The sequence below is a fragment of the Rutilus rutilus genome, assembly GCF_951802725.1.
Source record: "Rutilus rutilus genome assembly, chromosome: 1".
Lineage (NCBI taxonomy): Eukaryota > Metazoa > Chordata > Actinopteri > Cypriniformes > Leuciscidae > Rutilus > Rutilus rutilus.
In genome coordinates, this window is record NC_140209.1 from 4,316,594 (window position 1) to 4,334,278 (window position 17,685).

Consider the following 17,685-nt stretch of genomic DNA (forward strand, 5'->3'; position numbering starts at 1 on the left):
GCAATGTTGTGCTAACGTTCCAGCAACGTTATGCTAACCTTAAGATAATGTTCCAGCAACGTTATGCAAACCTTAAGATAATGTTCCAGCAACGTTATGCTAACCTTAAGATAACGTTATGCAAACCTTAAGACAATGTTCCGGCAACGTTATGCTAACGTTCCGGCAACGTTATGCTAACCTTAAGATAATGTTCCAGCAACGTTATGCTAACTTTCCAGCAACGTTATGCTAACGTTCCAGCAACGTTATGCTAACCTTAAGATAACGTTCCCGCAACATTATGCTAACATTCCAGCAATGTTTTTCTAACATTAAAATACCATTCCAGCAACATTAAGCAAACTGGACATTTCTACATTTTTAGAACATTCCAAATCAACGTTCCCACAACGTTCTTAGAACATATTTTTGTTAGCTGGGTAAGAACGCACTGTACCATTTGCATGTAGGTGTCACACATGGCAAGTACAAACTTTGCGTACTTGATATTAAGATAAGCCTAATATCTGCGCTTGTCTTCTTGAGACAAACATGTCGAGGAGCAAGAACAAGATCTGCTGTATGTCATCCATTGTAGTTTACTATGTTCTTCTTCGCACGAAAATGACGTCGATCGAAACACCACGCCTATCAAGTAAGGGTACTGTTGGCAGTGGAAACGCTAGCCAGATCATGGTTAACAGACCCGTACCGTACTGTCCCGTACCGCTCAGTGGAAACGAGGCATTATACGAAATAAAAGCATGAATGAGTTTCTTAGCATCATCCAAAGATTAAAAAGGACGAATCTTGGCTATATTTCTCAGATGATAAAAACAAGTTTTTGTCACTTGATTAATATGAGACTTACAATTCAGGTCACAGTCCAAAATGACACCTAGGCTCTTTACTTCTTTCTTAGATTGTAGGGCTAAGGGACCCAATCCAGCTGAGCTTCTAAGGGACCCAATATAAGAATACAGCTGTTCTAAGGCAGAGCAGAGCATAACACATGTGATGGTGTAGTTAACCCACACGAACATAAACATTTCATGCTGAGAATAATTACACACACACATTTAATTTTAATTTTGTGTTGAAAATAAAGTAATGTAAAAAGTGAAGTAAATAAAATAAATACTAAATAATCTGTGTGATTTTTATTTTTTATTTATTGGAACAGAACTGTGTTGTCTAATCAATGCAAAATACAAAAATTTGATACCATCTATATTAGAACACGTGGCATTGCACAAGATTTTGGAAATCATGCTTAAAGGGTTAGTTCACCCAAAAATGAAAATTATGTCATTAATGACTCACCCTCATGTCGTTCCAAGCACGTGAGACCTCCGTTCATCTTCGGAACACAGTTTAAGATATTTTAGATTTAGTCCGAGAGCTTTCTGTTCCTCCATTGAAAGTCAATGGACAGCATACTGTCCATGTGCAGAAAGGCAATACAGACATCATCAAAGTAATCCATGTGACATCAGTTGCTCAATGTTAAGTTTATCAAGTGACGAGAATACTTTTTTTGCACAAAAAGTAAACAAAAATAACGACTTTATTCCACTATTCATTTCCTTCTCTCTGGACCTCGTAGTGTTTTTGCGCAGCGCGTCTGTGTTGCACGTCACCACGTAGGCTCACTATTGGCCGACGCTGGTCATGTGTGATGCGTGTGACGTGCAACACAGACGCGATATGCAAAAACACTACGTAAACTAACTCGAGGCCCAGAGAGAAGGAAATGAATAGTGGAATAAAGTCGTTATTTTTGTTCACTTTTTGCGCACAAAAAGTATTCTCGTTGCTTGATAAACTTAAGATTGAGCCACTGATGTCACATGGACTACTTTGATGATGTCTGTATTGCCTTTCTGGACATGGACAGTATGCCGTCCATTGACTTTCAATGGAGGAACAGAAAGCTCTCGAACAAAATCTAAAATATCTTAAACTGTGTTCCGAAGGTCTTACGGGCTTGGAACGACATGACACCCTCAGTCATTAATGACATAATTTTAATTTTTGGGTGAACTAACCCTTTAATATTTTCTAAACCAGTATTTATTTTCAGTTGAATTTTCAGATTTTTTAGGTACCGTATTTTCGGATTATAAGGCGCACCTTCAATGAATGGCCTATTTTAGAACTGTTTTCATATATAGGGCGCACCGGATTATAAGGCGCATATAGAATAGAAGATACTGCAGTCAAACGTTTGACTGGGTTTGCGTTATGCAGTGGTCACCAACCTTTTCAAGCCTAAGATCACATCCAAAGTCCAAATCTAAACCAAGATACCTTGCTTATACTCGACACGTCCGCATGAGCGCGAAGGTAATAAAAAAACGAATTACTGTCTGCTCGGGCAGATTCGGCTTAACAGCGCGCGCGCCTCCGCATCTGAAGATGCACGACTTTGAGCCAAATCTGCCCGAGCAGACGGATATTAGTAGTACATCTCATCACACCGGCACCCAGTTTGCGCGTCTAAATCAGTTATATGGTCTGGTGTTCAGTCTAAAACAAAACAGTTGCGTCAAGTATAAATGCCTCGTCTGTTTGGGGAGTTGTGCGCGCAGTCGGCGGAGGCTCGCGCTCCGGTGCCAGGCGAAAGTATAAACAAGGTTTAAGTCAGCGGTTGTTTAACAGATGATAAGGGCGCCAGATCCATATATAAGGCGCTCCGGATTATAAGGCGCACTGTCATTTTTTGAAAAAATTAAAGGCTTTAAGTGCACCTTATAGTGCAGAAAATACGGTATTTATTCAAGTAAACTGTCAAATCATATGTAAATATTACGTAGGGGAGAGCGGGCTATTCTCGTCACTTGATAAACTTAAGGTAAGAGTGTATGATTAAGACGATGAGTTGGTCCGGTAACGTTTTGTTTAACCCTCTGGGGTCTGAGCTGTTTTCTGGGCCCTGGAGGTGTTCTGACATGCTCTGACATTTGTGCTTATTTCTGTTACTTGTGACATTTTCATGGCTAAAGTTTAATTACACTGTATTCAGCACAAACTCTGCTACAATAATATATCAACAGCAAGTATATAAAAGTTTGTAGTTTTGAGATAACATTTATGCGTGGTTTGTGAAAAAAACAAAAAACAATTGTCACTGAAATAAGCTCATGAAACCCATACTGATTATTTCTTCACAACACTTTTGAAAATTGTATGACGTAGCCTAGAATATTTGCTCTAAAACTATGTGAAAATCACCCTGACTGCTCATTCAGAGAAGACAATATATTGATTTAAAATTTTGACGACGTGTTTTGTGTTAGAAAGCTTTATTCGAAGGGGCGGATCACCTCATTAATATGTAAGCTTTTCACACCTGAGAAAGACAAAGACACTCCCTAATGGCCCTATTAGGAGCCATCAGGCCCTGTCATTCTGAGCAACCTTGCACAAAGAATGAGGAGATTTAAAAAAGAATGGCTTTTAGATTGTTTTTCATTTATTTACAACACACCATAATCCAAAGATACACAAATGACAAAAAAAACACATTATTTAACACACTGAACTAAAGACAGAGACTTGAACTGTCACACACCTTCGTGCCATTCCTGAAACATAGTACATACCTTTCATTTCCATGGTGTTTGATTTTTCACTTTAGCATGTTCATGGATGGAGACTTATGTTGAAGTCAGCAGGACTTATTTAGTGGCATCTTGTTCCTCTAAAAACAACAACAAAACCGCTGTGAACATGCTGATATCAAGAGAAAATATGCTGCACAATTTGGGGAATACATTTTAGATTTTTCAGGTTAAAATAGCTTTTTAAAATGTACAGAATACACACACACACACACACATATACATATATATATATATATATATACTAGCCTACTTTTACCATGCTGTGTTTTATTATAGAATATGAAATCATCCTCGTGTCGAACATGTATACAAGCACTGAAAGGTTGCCTACCATTCTAGTTCACATTTCATGTTTCTGTCTATATATACATGTACATATATGACATTAGGCTTAGTTCATGTTTTTACTCCAAACTCATTTTATAACATACATTTTAATCCGGCACGACCAGTTTAACATGTCTTACCTTAAAAATCGTCTCATCTTCAAATCGCGTTCTTCTGAGGTAAATCCGAGGAAAATTCAAGGTAAACAGCACAGCACAGCTTACAGTTGTCCAAACCCGATGAAAGCAGAGAAGAGTGAGTTACCGAAGTCTCTGTTTCTTTGTTTTGAGGTAATGAGGGCGTTTACAGGTCTGCGTTTCTCCGCATGGATCATTTGCATGTCAATCGCTCGTGCGCGCATGGGTGTGGTCACATTATAGTTAATTAGGACGCATTTGAGAAACTGTACATGCCGCTGCTTTCGTATGGATTACTTAAAAATGTAATATTTGTTTTTTATATAATTTACATACTTTAAAAATAGAGATTCCAAGCGTTGTATAGACATGCGTTTCAAGTCTGTGAGACAAACATTCGCTGAGTTACAGGTCATTTTCTGTCGCGTTTCAGAATGAGTTTAACATTGAGAGAGACGGCAGAACGCGCATCATGTTTATTTTCTTTGTTTTACGAAAAACACAACATTTTGTTTTTATAAGGAGTGTACACAAATAAAAGAAGACATTTAACAGCTTTGAATGATGTACAACACAAGTATCTAAAATCAAAATCAACAGAGTATTTTGCACTGATATAAAAAAAAACGAGCAGATCACGCCGGCGTGATTGCCGACCTCAGGGGGTTAAGGTTGAGCCACTGTAGTCCTTTGGACTATTTTAACGATGCATGCGGTGATGTGGTTTCTCCACTGCATGGATCTTCATGTGTCGCTTCAGGTTAGATTTAATAGAGAAACTCTTCCCGCACTTATCACACGTGTGCGGCTTCTCTCCAGTGTGGATCATCTCATGTGTTTTTAGAGATGATGAGTGACTGAATCTCTTGTCACAGTGTGAACACTTGTAAGGTTTTTCTCCAGTGTGGATCCTTTCATGTATTATCAAAGCTGTTAAGTGTTTGAATCTCTTGTCACAGTGTGAACACTTGTAAGGTTTTTCTCCAGTGTGGATCCTCTCGTGTGATCTCAGAGATGATGACATGCTGAATCTCTTGTCACAGTGTGGACACTTGTAAGGTTTTTCTCCAGTGTGGATCATCTCGTGTGATCTCAGAGATGATGACATGCTGAATCTCTTGTCACAGTGTGAACACTTGTAAGGTTTTTCTCCAGTGTGGATCATCTCGTGTGATCTCAGAGATGATGACATGCTGAATCTCTTGTCACAGTGTGAACACTTGTAAGGTTTTTCTCCAGTGTGGTTCCTCTCGTGTGTTTTCAGATGTTCTGACTGATTGAATCTCTTGTCACAGTGTGAACACTTGTAAGGTTTTTCTCCAGTGTGGATCCACTTATGTGTTATCAAACTTGTTGAGTGTTTGAATCTCTGGTCACAGTGGGAACACTTGTAAGGTTTTTCTCCAGTGTGGATCCTTTCATGTGTTTTCAGAGATGATGACAGACTGAATCTCTTGTCACAGTGTGAACACTTATAAGGTTTTTCTCCAGTGTGGATCCTCTTATGTGATCTCAGATGTTCTGACTGATTGAATCTCTTGTCACAGTGTGAACACTTGTAAGGTTTTTCTCCAGTGTGAATTCTCTGGTGCCGTTTTAAACCGTCCGCTGTAGTGAAAGTCTTCTCACACTCAAAGCACATGTACTCTCTCAAAGGTTTTTCTCCAGGTTTGACATGATGTTCCACCTCCACTTCGCTCAGTTCTTCACTCTCCTCCTCCACTTCACTCAGTTCTTCACTCTCCTTCTTCACTTCACTCAGTTCTTCACTCTCCTCCTTTACTTCGCTCAGTTCTTCACTCTCCTCCTTCACTTCACTCAGTTCTTCACTCTCCTCCTTCACTTCACTCAGTTCTTCACTCTCCTCCTTCACTTCACTCAGTTCTTCACTCTCCTCCTTCAATTCACTCAGTTCTTCACTCTCCTCCTTCACTTCACTCAGTTCTTCACTCTCCTCCTCCACTTCAAAAAGTAAAGAAAAAAAATATCACATTTAATTTTCAGTACATCAAAATAATAATAATTAATGAGAGAAATATAAAGTGAAAGACATGAAAGTGAGCCCTGATGTAATAGTAGAAAGTAGACAACTGCTATAAAATATCATAATTTGATGCCTTTTTATAAATAGATTATATGTCCTTGAAACTTTCCATGAACGAGGTAAATTTATCATCCAATTATTATCTTTAAAACATTATAGGCACAAATCCCATGTTTCTTTAGCAAGAACTATTGAATATATTTGATCAATGACACAATTACCTAACATGATATTAAAATTAAAATATACAATACTGCCATGTTTCGATACCAACTTTGAGATTGATATTTATTTTACTAAAAACGTTTTAATTATTAATGGCCGTTCACACTAGACTTTTCCTTGCACTGACTTACATTCATGCACATGTGAAAGTGGGACACAAGAAACACAAGCTCAAGTGAATTGCCCTGTGAGAAATAACACAAGCGTTTAGCATTCAAGTGGAGTGGATTGTTTATTTTTACATTTTGAATTATTATTATTTGTTATATGTTGAACTTGTGTTTGTAAAAAAGCTGCCAGAGAATGTGACGTCATTTCACGGCCGTTGCAGTGTCTGTAGAAACTTCACAAGCTCAAAGTGTAGAGTGGCCATAACTTTAACTGGCTTTAAATTAACTATTTTATTAGCATTATCTGTGTCCTACATGTTTCACTCAACCCTGTTACTCCTGACATGATTTTCCTCCTTTTAAAAACAGAGCATTTCCTAATACTGTGACACACAGGAAGTGACATCATCTGGGCTCTTTCTGCAGCATGATGGGAAGACAAGAAAAAACTAGGCTTGATGAGTAAAATCTGTGCAGAATTGTTCACCGGTGATCAGAATGAGGTGCATGCTGGTTATAAATGTGTCCGCGTGTGATCCGCCTTGCTCTGATGTCATGCCCTGATGTCAACGTGTCTGAAACTCTCGTGAGCGCAAGGCGGCCGTGTCGGATTCTGCAGATGCTCTCCACCAACTGATCAAGAGCATGATGGGAAATGACTTGCTGATGACACAGCTTAATGCTCATTGGTTTAAACAAATGTGATGTATTGTTCTCTTTTAAAATGATTGATTTTGAAAAAACTCTGAAAAAACTCTGATCTCAAGTTTTTGTGTGTATAAATTAGTGCTGTCAAACGATAATGTCAGAGTTAACACGCGATTAATCGCAATTAAGCACATTTTTATCTATTCTAAATGTCTCTTGATTTCTTTTTGTCCCATTATTTTTTCTTATTTTAATGCTCTTATCAACATGGAAAAGTGGATTGGCTTGCTTTGTGCAAATGTTTTTTTGACAACATTGGCCTATAAACAACAAAACAACATATACAGGCTTGGGAAGGTTACTTTAAAAATGTAAAGTTTAAAGTTTAAAAAACTTCTATTATTAATAATTTCACAGCCCTGAATATATATTTATGTAAAGGACTATACAGACATCTAATGGCTACAGTATGGTATTACAGATAATTTTGTTTTATTTTTAACTTGCATGTACAAGAAAAAAAAAAAAAACATTTAAAAATTCAACATATTAGTTTATTTTAAAATAGGCCTACATGTTGACTAAAGCCGTGATCTTTCTGAATTTTCCTGACTGAACTTGGACCGTTGGCATTGGGAGTTCCCCTATGTTACCTAGACAGCAAACATCCCGTTAAGAGAGAAGAGATTAAGAAAGGACATTTTGGGTACTAAAAAAGCTACTGTCCTAATTTCTACAGATTCGAGCATCCATTTATTGAAAGTGTTTTTACCCGCGGGCAGCATCGTTTCTACTGTCTGAGGAGATTGTTCTACTGTCTGAGGAGATTGTTGACAGCTGTTATTTGCGCATGCATATAATTGCAAGATGGCGCCGCTGCGTTCGGTCGCCGTCAGGGTAGCTCCTCATAGATTGTGCTTTTACTTAATTTTTTTACTTACTTTTTCTTTCTCTTTCTACCCATATAACATCTGCACTGATAACTTACAAGAAATTGTCACTTTTGGATATTGGATATCGCTGTACTGACTTGTTTTGGGACACTTTATCCTCAAACTCTTAATTTCCACCGGAGATTCTTCGCAATGAAGAAACAAAAAATGGACACCCACCGAGACGACGCCACAAAAAACATTGCGGGAAACGCGCCGGTATTCGAAACAGATTGAGGCAAAGAGCACACAGTCCTCCTCTGCCTAGCATTTTACTCGCCAATGTCCAATCCTTGGAGAATAAGATGGACGATCTGAGAGCCAGGACAAGTTTCCAACGGGACATCAGGGACTGTAAGATCTTTTGTTTTTCTGAAACATGGCTCGCGACCTCAGCCCCGGACTCTACTGTGACGCCGTCTGATTACTTCTTTGTGTTACGGAAGGACAGAACAGCTGAGGCCGGGAAAACAAAGGGTGGTGGAGTGTGTTTTATAATTAACAAGAAATGGGGTGACCCCAGGAACACCACCTCTCTGTCGAACTCTTGCTCGCCCCATCTGGAACATTTATCCATCTCTTGCCGTCCATTCTATCTACCCCGGGAGTTCTCATCGATCATCGCTACTGCTGTTTACATTCCACCACAGGCCGACACCGGTGAGGCTTTGTCTAAACTCCATGAAGTGCTAAGCGGCTACATAAACAAACATCCTGATGCTGCTTTTATCATCGCGGGGGACTTTAACAAAGCTAATCTCAGGAAAGTCATGCCGAACTTTTACCAACATGTCACTTGCCCTACCAGAGGGAACAATACGCTAAATCATTGCTACTCTCAGTTTAAGAATGCCTACAAAGCCCGATCACAACCCGCTTTTGGCAAATCGGACCATGCCGCCATCTTCCTCACACCGGAATATAAACAAAGGCTCGTCCAGGAACCTCCGGTACAGAAAGTAGTGACGCGCTGGTCCTCCACTTCTGAAACTTGGCTACAGGCGGCTCTTGATGACGTAGACTGGGACATGTTCCGGGCGAGCTCATCTGACGTCAGCGAGTTTATGGACGTAGCATTAAGTTTTGTAAACACACTAACAGAACAAGCAACGGAAACTGTAACTATCAAGATTTTCTCAAATCAGAAACCATGGGTGGACAAAAATATTCGTGCTGCAGTGAACAAATGCACGGAAACATACAATGCCGGTCTTCTGTCTGGGAATATGAGCGAGTACAAATCATCCTGCTATGCTCTTCGCCACGCAGTTAAAGACGCCAAACTCCGCTACAGGGATCGTGTGGAGTCTCACTTCCAACTAAATGACTCCCGACGCATGTGGCAAGGACTGCGGACCATCTGCACCTTCGGAACCAAATCCTCTACAGAGGTGAGAGCAGATCCGTCGCTGGCTGACGAGTTAAACTCTTTCTTTGCTCGCTTTGATTGCAATCGCGGCAGCGCAACTCTGCCTCTCGGCACGCGAGAAAGTAGCGGACAGAGCGGCGACAACCCTGCAATCACCGTGTCGGAGGACTAGGTTAGACGGGCGCTAAAGCGGGTTAATGTCAGGAAAGCAGCCGGACCTGATGGCATCTCTGGTCGCGTACTGAGGTGCTGTGCTGACCAGCTCGCTGGATTGTTTACATCTATCTTCAACGAGTCCCTTGCTACATCCGTGGTCCCCTCATCTTTAAAAAAAATCAGTCATCATTCCTGTGCCGAAGAACAATAAACCCTCATGCCTGAATGACTATCGTCCAGTTGCCCTCACATCCACAGTCATGAAGGTATTTGAGAGACTGGTTAAAAACAACATCTGCTCCTTCATACCTGATACACTGGACCCTCTTCAGTTTGCCTATCGGCCAAACAGATCTACGGTGGAGGCCATCTCTCACGTCCAACACTCCTCCCTCACTCACATCGACAGCAAATATGGGAACTATGTAAGGCTGCTTTTCATCGACTACAGCTCAGCCTTTAACACTATAATTCCCAGCAAATTAACTTCCAAACTCCTAAATCTGGGTCTGAATCCTTCACTCTGCAAGTGGATTGGCGACTTTCTCTCATACAGACCCCAGGTAGTGAAAATAGGCCGGTTTACCTCCGACTCCATCACCCTGAGCGTAGGAGCGCCACAGGGCTGCGTTCTGAGTCCCCTACTTTACTCTCTCTACACACATGATTGCGTGTCTTCTCACAGCTCCACTTCTATTGTCAAATTCGCTGACGATACAGTGGTTCTGGGCCTTATCTCCAACAACAACGAGACCGCATACATGGAAGAGGTTGAGAAATTAACATCTTGGTGCCAGGACAACTGTCTCTCTCTGAATGTGACCAAAACCAAAGAGCTGATTGTGGACTTCAGATAGAGACAGCAGGCCTTTACTCCTCTTATGATCAGTGGGACACCTGTGAAGAAGGTGAGCAGCTACAAGTACCTCGGTGTGAACATCTCTGAGGATCTTACTTGGACCTCTCACATTCACACACAGGTGAAGAAAGCCAGGCAAAGACTATACCATCTGCGACAGCTGAGAAAATTCAGGGTATCACCAATGATCCTAAAAACTTTCTATTCAGGGGCTATAGAAAGTGTTTTAACTCAGTGTATCACAGTGTGGTATGGGAATAGCTCAAGTCACGACTGCAAATCACTTCAGAGAGTTGTGCGCTTAGCTGAGCGCATCTCTGGGTCTTCTCTTCCCCGCCCTGCAAGACATTTACCCCAAGCGCTGCAAGAGCAGAGCCAACAAAATTATTAAGGACTTCAACCACCCACATAACTGTCTCTTCAACTTGCTGCCATCAGGTAAGCGCTACCGCAGTGTGAGGTCTAAAACAGAGAGACTTAGGAGAAGCTTCTTCCCTCAGGCCATCAGGCTCCTAAACTCGGCCTCCTAGCATTATCTTTACCCTGGACATTAATACCTGCACTCTGGACATTAATACCTGCACTCAGCACTGACTGCTCTTTATTGTAATGCAGCTACAAATCTGCATCCTTGCACTTTACACTGCTGCTATGTAACTACCTCGTTACTATTGTCTGTACATTTCTGTAAATATTCTCAGTTAACTTACAGATTTTTATTTAATCATTTTTAATTTTTTATTTAATTTTTATTATTGGAATTTTATCTTATATTGCTTAAATTGTTAATTATTTTTAGTGTTTTATAACATTGCACTATCTTGGAGTTCACCCTATTTACATTTCACTACTGGTTGTATATTCTGTATATAACTGTGTATGTGACAAATAAAAATCTTGAATCTTGCACCAGCGGGTGGCACACGTGAGTCATTACTGCCAATAGAACCAGGAACTACTGTATAATCAAGCAGCGATTAATATAGTGATGCCAAAAACTGATTTATTTAGTTTTAAATGAAACCATTGTAATCCTGAAAGTATTCCCCCTTTTTTCAAAATCTAACTATAATCTAATTACTGCGGTTTTTGACGTAAACGTAACGAATTACAGTTACTGGATTTTTGAATCCTGATTACATAACGCCGTTACATGCATTCCGTTACTCCCCAACCCTGCACACTAACATTCTCACTTGGAGCAAATAATCTCTCACAAATTACATTTTGAAATATTTTAAAATAAGATTTTAAATTGTAATACTATTTCACAACGTAACAAGTTTTACTGTATTAAATTCAGCTTTGGTGAGCATGAGCTCTTTATGAAAAAAAATGTGTTCCTTTGTTCACTGGCTAAGGAGCAAACTGTCAAACTGAAAAAATAAAACCAAAGTTTTTCTGAGGTAATGTGTTAATCTTATTAAATTGAATTTCATAAAATTGGTCGTAAAAGTATCGTTTGGAACCGGTATTGAAATCAAGGTATCGTTATCGAAATTTTTTGAGCGATACCCAGCCCTAATTTTTTCAGAAAGGCCCGAAAAAAAAATGTTCAAAGGCTGCAAAATTTGCAACAAGAGGTCTGTGGAGCAGTCATAGAACATGTAGCAATGGCAATGTCTTTAAGTTATCTAACACTAAGAGTTGACAATGGAAATGTGTATACGTGTCAATAAAAATATATGATATATTTAACCCTTTTGTTGTGCCTTAATCACCCCCACCACACCACACCACACCACACCCCCCACCCCACCACACCACCGCAAATATAATCTAATTCTGTGGGAAACACTGGTTTCTAACATGAATGTCCTTCAGCATCATGAATGAATGAAGAATAAACACCAACCTCTGTGTTCTTCAGGATCTTCAGTGTGTTTCATTCTGCAGGGATCTGGATCAATCATGTTCTCACTGTCCTCTTTAATAAACTCAGTCTTGACAGATTTCAGCTCTTCCTGATGCTCTGATGCTCGTCTTCACTTGTAGCTGATGGGAATTTACAGCATTTATTGGAGAATTACAGTGGGAGGAGCTTCACTGATGATGTATTCCAGTGGGAGGAGCTGATCTGCCAAAATCAAAAATATTAATTACTGAGTTTGTTTTTATAATAAATGACACTTCTAAGCATTTACTCCTGTCTAACTATTTATCGTACAGTAACTGATGCCAATTCATTATTTTTATTTATTTTTATTACTAATCCTAACATTATTCATGCTTCTTCATTAAAATACAGGTATCTACAACTAAAGAAAATAATATAAATAATTACAATTCTTCCAAATATAAATAATGGTAAGGAAAACAGTTAAAAGCATAAAGACAGAAATAAACGTACAAGCAACAAATCCCCTGAGGGCCTCAGTCTGCTGACACCAATGAAATGAGCTTTAAGTGTCAATTTACAGGAGATCTGGAGACATCAGCATAATAAATGAGGTGAAAACAGGAACTATTGTCATGAAATAAAGAGCGTTTTCAGCAGATCTGTTAATATTGATGAGCCTCAGACTATCAACACTCATTCAACAAGCCATTCAGGATCATCAGCAGATCATCTCATTTTATTCTGAGTGTTTGCTGTAAGAAACACATTATTTGAGTCGGGATACATGATAAAAGCCTGTAAAACTGCTATATTGAAAGACAATACTGTTATTTCTCACAATATAACCACCAAAATAAGTGATAAATCACCAATAATAAAACAAAATAATTAAATAAATAACCTCTTCAGGCAAATAACTACAACACCATAGAATGTAAAATCTAAATATAGTTTGACTTTATAATAACTATTAATAGCAATAAAGTAATTCCATCATTAACATGTTACATAATTGTACAGAAACTGACAATGATCATAAAACTCTTAAAAATGAAGAAAATGTAATGTTTCCTGTGTCAAACTTCATTAATATGTATCTATATGACTATATTCCCACGTATAGATTTGTTATTTCCGACATTCATTACTCATACAGGGGCAATATAAAGTGTCTACATCAATTTTAATAAGTAAATGTAATCTGCCAAATATAAATGTCGACAAAGAAATAAAGGTAAACATGAAAACGGCAACAGCAACACTTGAGATCGATTCCCATCACAGATCTCAAACTTTAACTTGACATTCAGTAACAGTTCTCACTCCAAACATCGAGACAATCACACAAACGAACACAACATCGCTCAGGTCTGAATGAACTCAACATATTCTCCTCATGCTCGCTGCTGCTGCACTAAATGTTTATTTCAGAAGGAAGACGCCAGAAAAGACGCACAAGTATCGCTGTGATCGATGAAAACAATACAGAAATGAGCCTGTCGCTTAATCAAACAGTATAAAGTGTGTGTGATGGTTGTGTTAATATGAGAAATACCGTGAACTGCTCTCCTCACCTCAGAAGACTCGACGGTGCCTGAAACTCAGTGAGTGAAGCGGTGACGTCATCGGAAAAAAACCCCGGACACCCCCGCAGCCAATCAGGGCCACGCAGATTCAGCTTTACTAGTAGCCTTCCATTATTATTATTATAGAACTGAAGTGACCCCAGTTACTAAAGGTGAAAGGAACTTTTTCAAGTGAAGCACAAAATAGTCAGAATAAGCAGAGGAGGATCACCTCCATCCAGTCTGAAAAGTGTTATGGCCTGTAAAGTCCGGCTCAGTTTATTCTGTAGCGTCCTAAGACAAATAGTCAAGGGGGGGGGGGGGGGGGGGGGGGGGGGGGGGGGGGGGGGGGGTGTTGAATGCATGTATGTTGAATGCATGGGGGGTATGTAATGCATAGATATAAATATTGGGGGGTTATCTCATAAATAATATATGAGATAAATAATATATCATAAATAATATATTTATGGGGTAGCGAGAGGGGGGCAGGAATTTTGAGGGGTGGCAACATATGGCAGACGTATAGGCCTACTGTATTTTAGTGTTGTCACGGTACCAAAATTTCAGTATTTGGTACCAATACCAGTGAAAATCCATGGTTCTCGGTACCAATTTCGGTACCAAAGCTTAATTTAGATTAAATTTACATATATTAAAGTGTATATCACAGTTACAAAGATGGAAACTGTAGTATTAAAAACACTTTACAATAAGATTCCACTTGTTAGATAACACTAGATAAAATGACCTAACAATAAACAATAGTTATATACTGTTGCAATAATTCTCCTTGGGGTTAATTTAAAAATACATTTTTAAAATCAAAAGTTAACATTATTTCTGTTAACAGTTTTTAATGCACAACGAATGAAGTGAACAAACATGTTTGTATTAAATAACATTCACAAACATTAATTAATGTTGTAAAAATATATTGTTCACTCGATGTGTTGATGTTAGACAACGCATTAAGTAATGTTAATGAATGGTATCTTATTGTAGTGTTACCAAACTAGATAAAACGTGTTTTATTTGACTTGACTGTACTTTTATTTAATCCAAAACTGCATTCATGTTTAATTTTACTAAGAATTATAATATTTTATATTTTTTATTAAGCTGTTCTTGTCTTTACTAAAATCAAAATTAGGCTAATCAAAAGGGATTATTTTTTGTAATGATTTTACTTATTGCGAGATGAAAAAACTGACTTTTAGTCGCACAACATTGGTTAATGGAAACGCCGTCATTTCGCAATAGTTTTTTGTAATGGAAACGCGCATAAAGACACTTAAGGTGGGATACAAGACATTTTATGCTTCCACACTCTTTGCCACAAAACTCCCAAGAACACTTTAACTGCACAGATATATGACGATTAAAAGACTGCTTTCCCCCTTCACGGTGAATTCTGGACAAGTGCACATTTAAAGAATTATAAGAGGAAAAGCTTCTGCCACAAGGAAAAAATGCCCGGCTAATGTTTCTATGGGTCCTGACGTACTTCACATAGTCCGAAACTGAGGCTGCAACAAAGAACAAACAAAGAATGGAGAAGCGGGACATGATCAATAAGGGGTGACAATTTGCTCTGACCTAATATTACAAAAAACAACTCACACAAACCTGGTCAGTTTTAAATCTTCTGAGAAATAACAGCTCTTTAATCTCCCTAACCAGGGGCTCCAGCTTCTGCCCATTTCTCTTCGGAGTGTGTGTGGGAATAGGCAAGACTATTTTGTTACTGGCCTTACATCAAAGCATGGTGTGAGCAGTGCAAGGCATGTCAGACACGGTGCGGTCCGGTTCCAGCCCTCTGTGCACCAATGGGGGGGTGTCCGAGTCAGTACGGCCATTTGAAAGAGTAGCTATGGACATCTAAGAGCTGCCAGTGACTTTAAAAGGAAACCGGTATGTGCTGGTTGTCGAGGACTACTTCACCAAATTTGTCAACCTGTATGCTTTGCTTAATCAGCCAGTACAGACAGTAGCACATTGTCTGTTTGAGGACTATGTTCTGATTCATGGCATTCCAGAGACTTTGCATTCGGACCAGGGTTGTCATTTTGTGGCGGAGGTGGTTCAGAATCTCTGTCATCTGCTGAGCATTAAAAAGACACGCACCACTCCCTACCATCCGTTGGACGTTATGGTTGAACGATTTAATCGGACCCTGATTGATCAACTGGCTAAGACTCTTTTGACCTATGGAGGGGAATGGGACGATTATGTGAAGCATGTGGCTTTCGCTTACAACACAACGACTCCAGCACTTGTTTCACACCTTACTTCTTGACCCATGGTCTTGTTTCTCAGATGTCAGCATCACATGTTGAGTTTGTTTGAGTTTGAGTGTAAAGTAACTGTATACCTATGTGAATAGGAGAGTGCAAGTTTGATTTTTTTCTATTGTAGAGCATGTTGTAAATGTCAAAAAACAAACAATTAAGTTAAATTAGTCAGTTAAATTAAATCTGCTCAGAGTACAAGTTGTCCCTCTCTAAAGAGTGTTATGCTGAGTGCTTCACACTGAACGATTTTAGCCCCGATTTTCACTCGCCAACACGTTTGGGAGATCGCCGACAAATGCCCGAAATCACAGGCAAAATGGTGCTCGTTCCCGTGAGTGACAATCACGCAGTGTGAATTATCAAAGACTCGATCTGAGAAAATATCCATGAGATATTTGGCTAAATATCGGTGATTCACAATCCTGCTGTGTGAATAGGCTTGTTTGAGATTAGCAAAATCTGCGCAGAACCGATCACCGGTGATCAGCGCGAGATGCATGCCAGTTAGAAATGTGTCCGAGTGCGGTCCGCCTTGGTCTGATGTCATGCTGACGCATGTCAAAAAACTCTCGCAAGCGCAAGGCGGACGTGTCGAATTCTGCAGTCAAGCGCAGTTGCTCTCCACCGACTGCGCTGATCAAAAGCATGATGGGAAACGACTTGCTGATGACATGGCTTAATGCTCATTGGTTTAAACAACCGTGATGTATTGTTCTCTTTTAAAATGTTTGATTTTAAAACTCTGATCTCATGTTTTTATGTGTATAAATTATGTGTTAGTATTCCCAAACTCTCTGACAGTGTGATCTATGGGTTATTTGATGATTGTCCTATTTATACAAATATATAGGCTATATAAAACATGTCTGTAATTAAAGTAAAAATGATTGATAAACACGTCTTTGGTATGTTATTAAATGGGTGTCTTGTTCATTATAATTATTTTCATATAAAAGCAACAGAACTTAAATTACATCCAGTTTATTAGCAACACCGTGCACGAGCGTGAATCCCACAATATCCGCCTTCTCACGGGTGTCTGATCCACTGTGAGAAGAGAGGTCTGCCCGTCTCGCCTGCACTTTTTTCACTCCTCCTCTCTGCAGCGCCTAGTCTCGACTACAATTCAGACAAACAAGCCTAATGTGTTCTGACTGAAAACTACATCGGCGATGATCAACAGCCAATGAGAGAGCAAGATACAGGACAGCGGGATGTTCGGGGAGGAGTTATAGACTAGACAATTTAAGAGATATATTTACCATCATATCATACAGAAATAAAGCACAAACATTTGCTTGACCAGCAGCAACAGCAGCACATTGCAAAATTATTTATTTACCCCCAACTCTCTTTGCAGAAACACACAATCCTTGCTCTCCTCAACCATTTCCTTCTGCATAATCTGTTTTTCGTTTTCTCCTTTTTACTGCAAATCAGCGCACAGACAATTTGGATCGCAATCTTCTTGCGGGCTATCATTTTTAATAACAATTTCGGTCTCACGCATGCGTGATCTCGCGTTATTTCCATATCACTTCTCGCATACGTTTGCTTTTAGTGCTATCAGG

At 39.3% G+C, this 17,685-nt stretch overlaps 2 protein-coding genes across 2 annotated transcripts in view; both read right to left on the minus strand.

The window, feature by feature from the left end:
* LOC311299329 (uncharacterized protein) overlaps positions 1-13,842 on the minus strand; it is a gene marked incomplete at its 3' end in the record, with an annotated part of 32,463 nt that extends 18,621 nt beyond the window's left edge. The window contains exon 1 of the mRNA XM_084422847.1: positions 13,811-13,842. The remainder of the gene's footprint in view (positions 1-13,810) is intronic.
* Positions 4,534-17,685, minus strand: part of LOC311302201 (uncharacterized protein) — a 37,957-nt gene continuing 24,805 nt past the window's right edge. The window contains exons 2-3 of the mRNA XM_084427883.1: positions 12,271-12,492; positions 4,534-6,034 (exon numbers count right to left, since the gene is read on the minus strand). Of these exons, the coding sequence (XP_084284009.1) occupies positions 4,773-6,034; positions 12,271-12,328 (1,320 nt within the window). The 5' untranslated portion in view covers positions 12,329-12,492 and the 3' untranslated portion in view covers positions 4,534-4,772. The remainder of the gene's footprint in view (positions 6,035-12,270; positions 12,493-17,685) is intronic.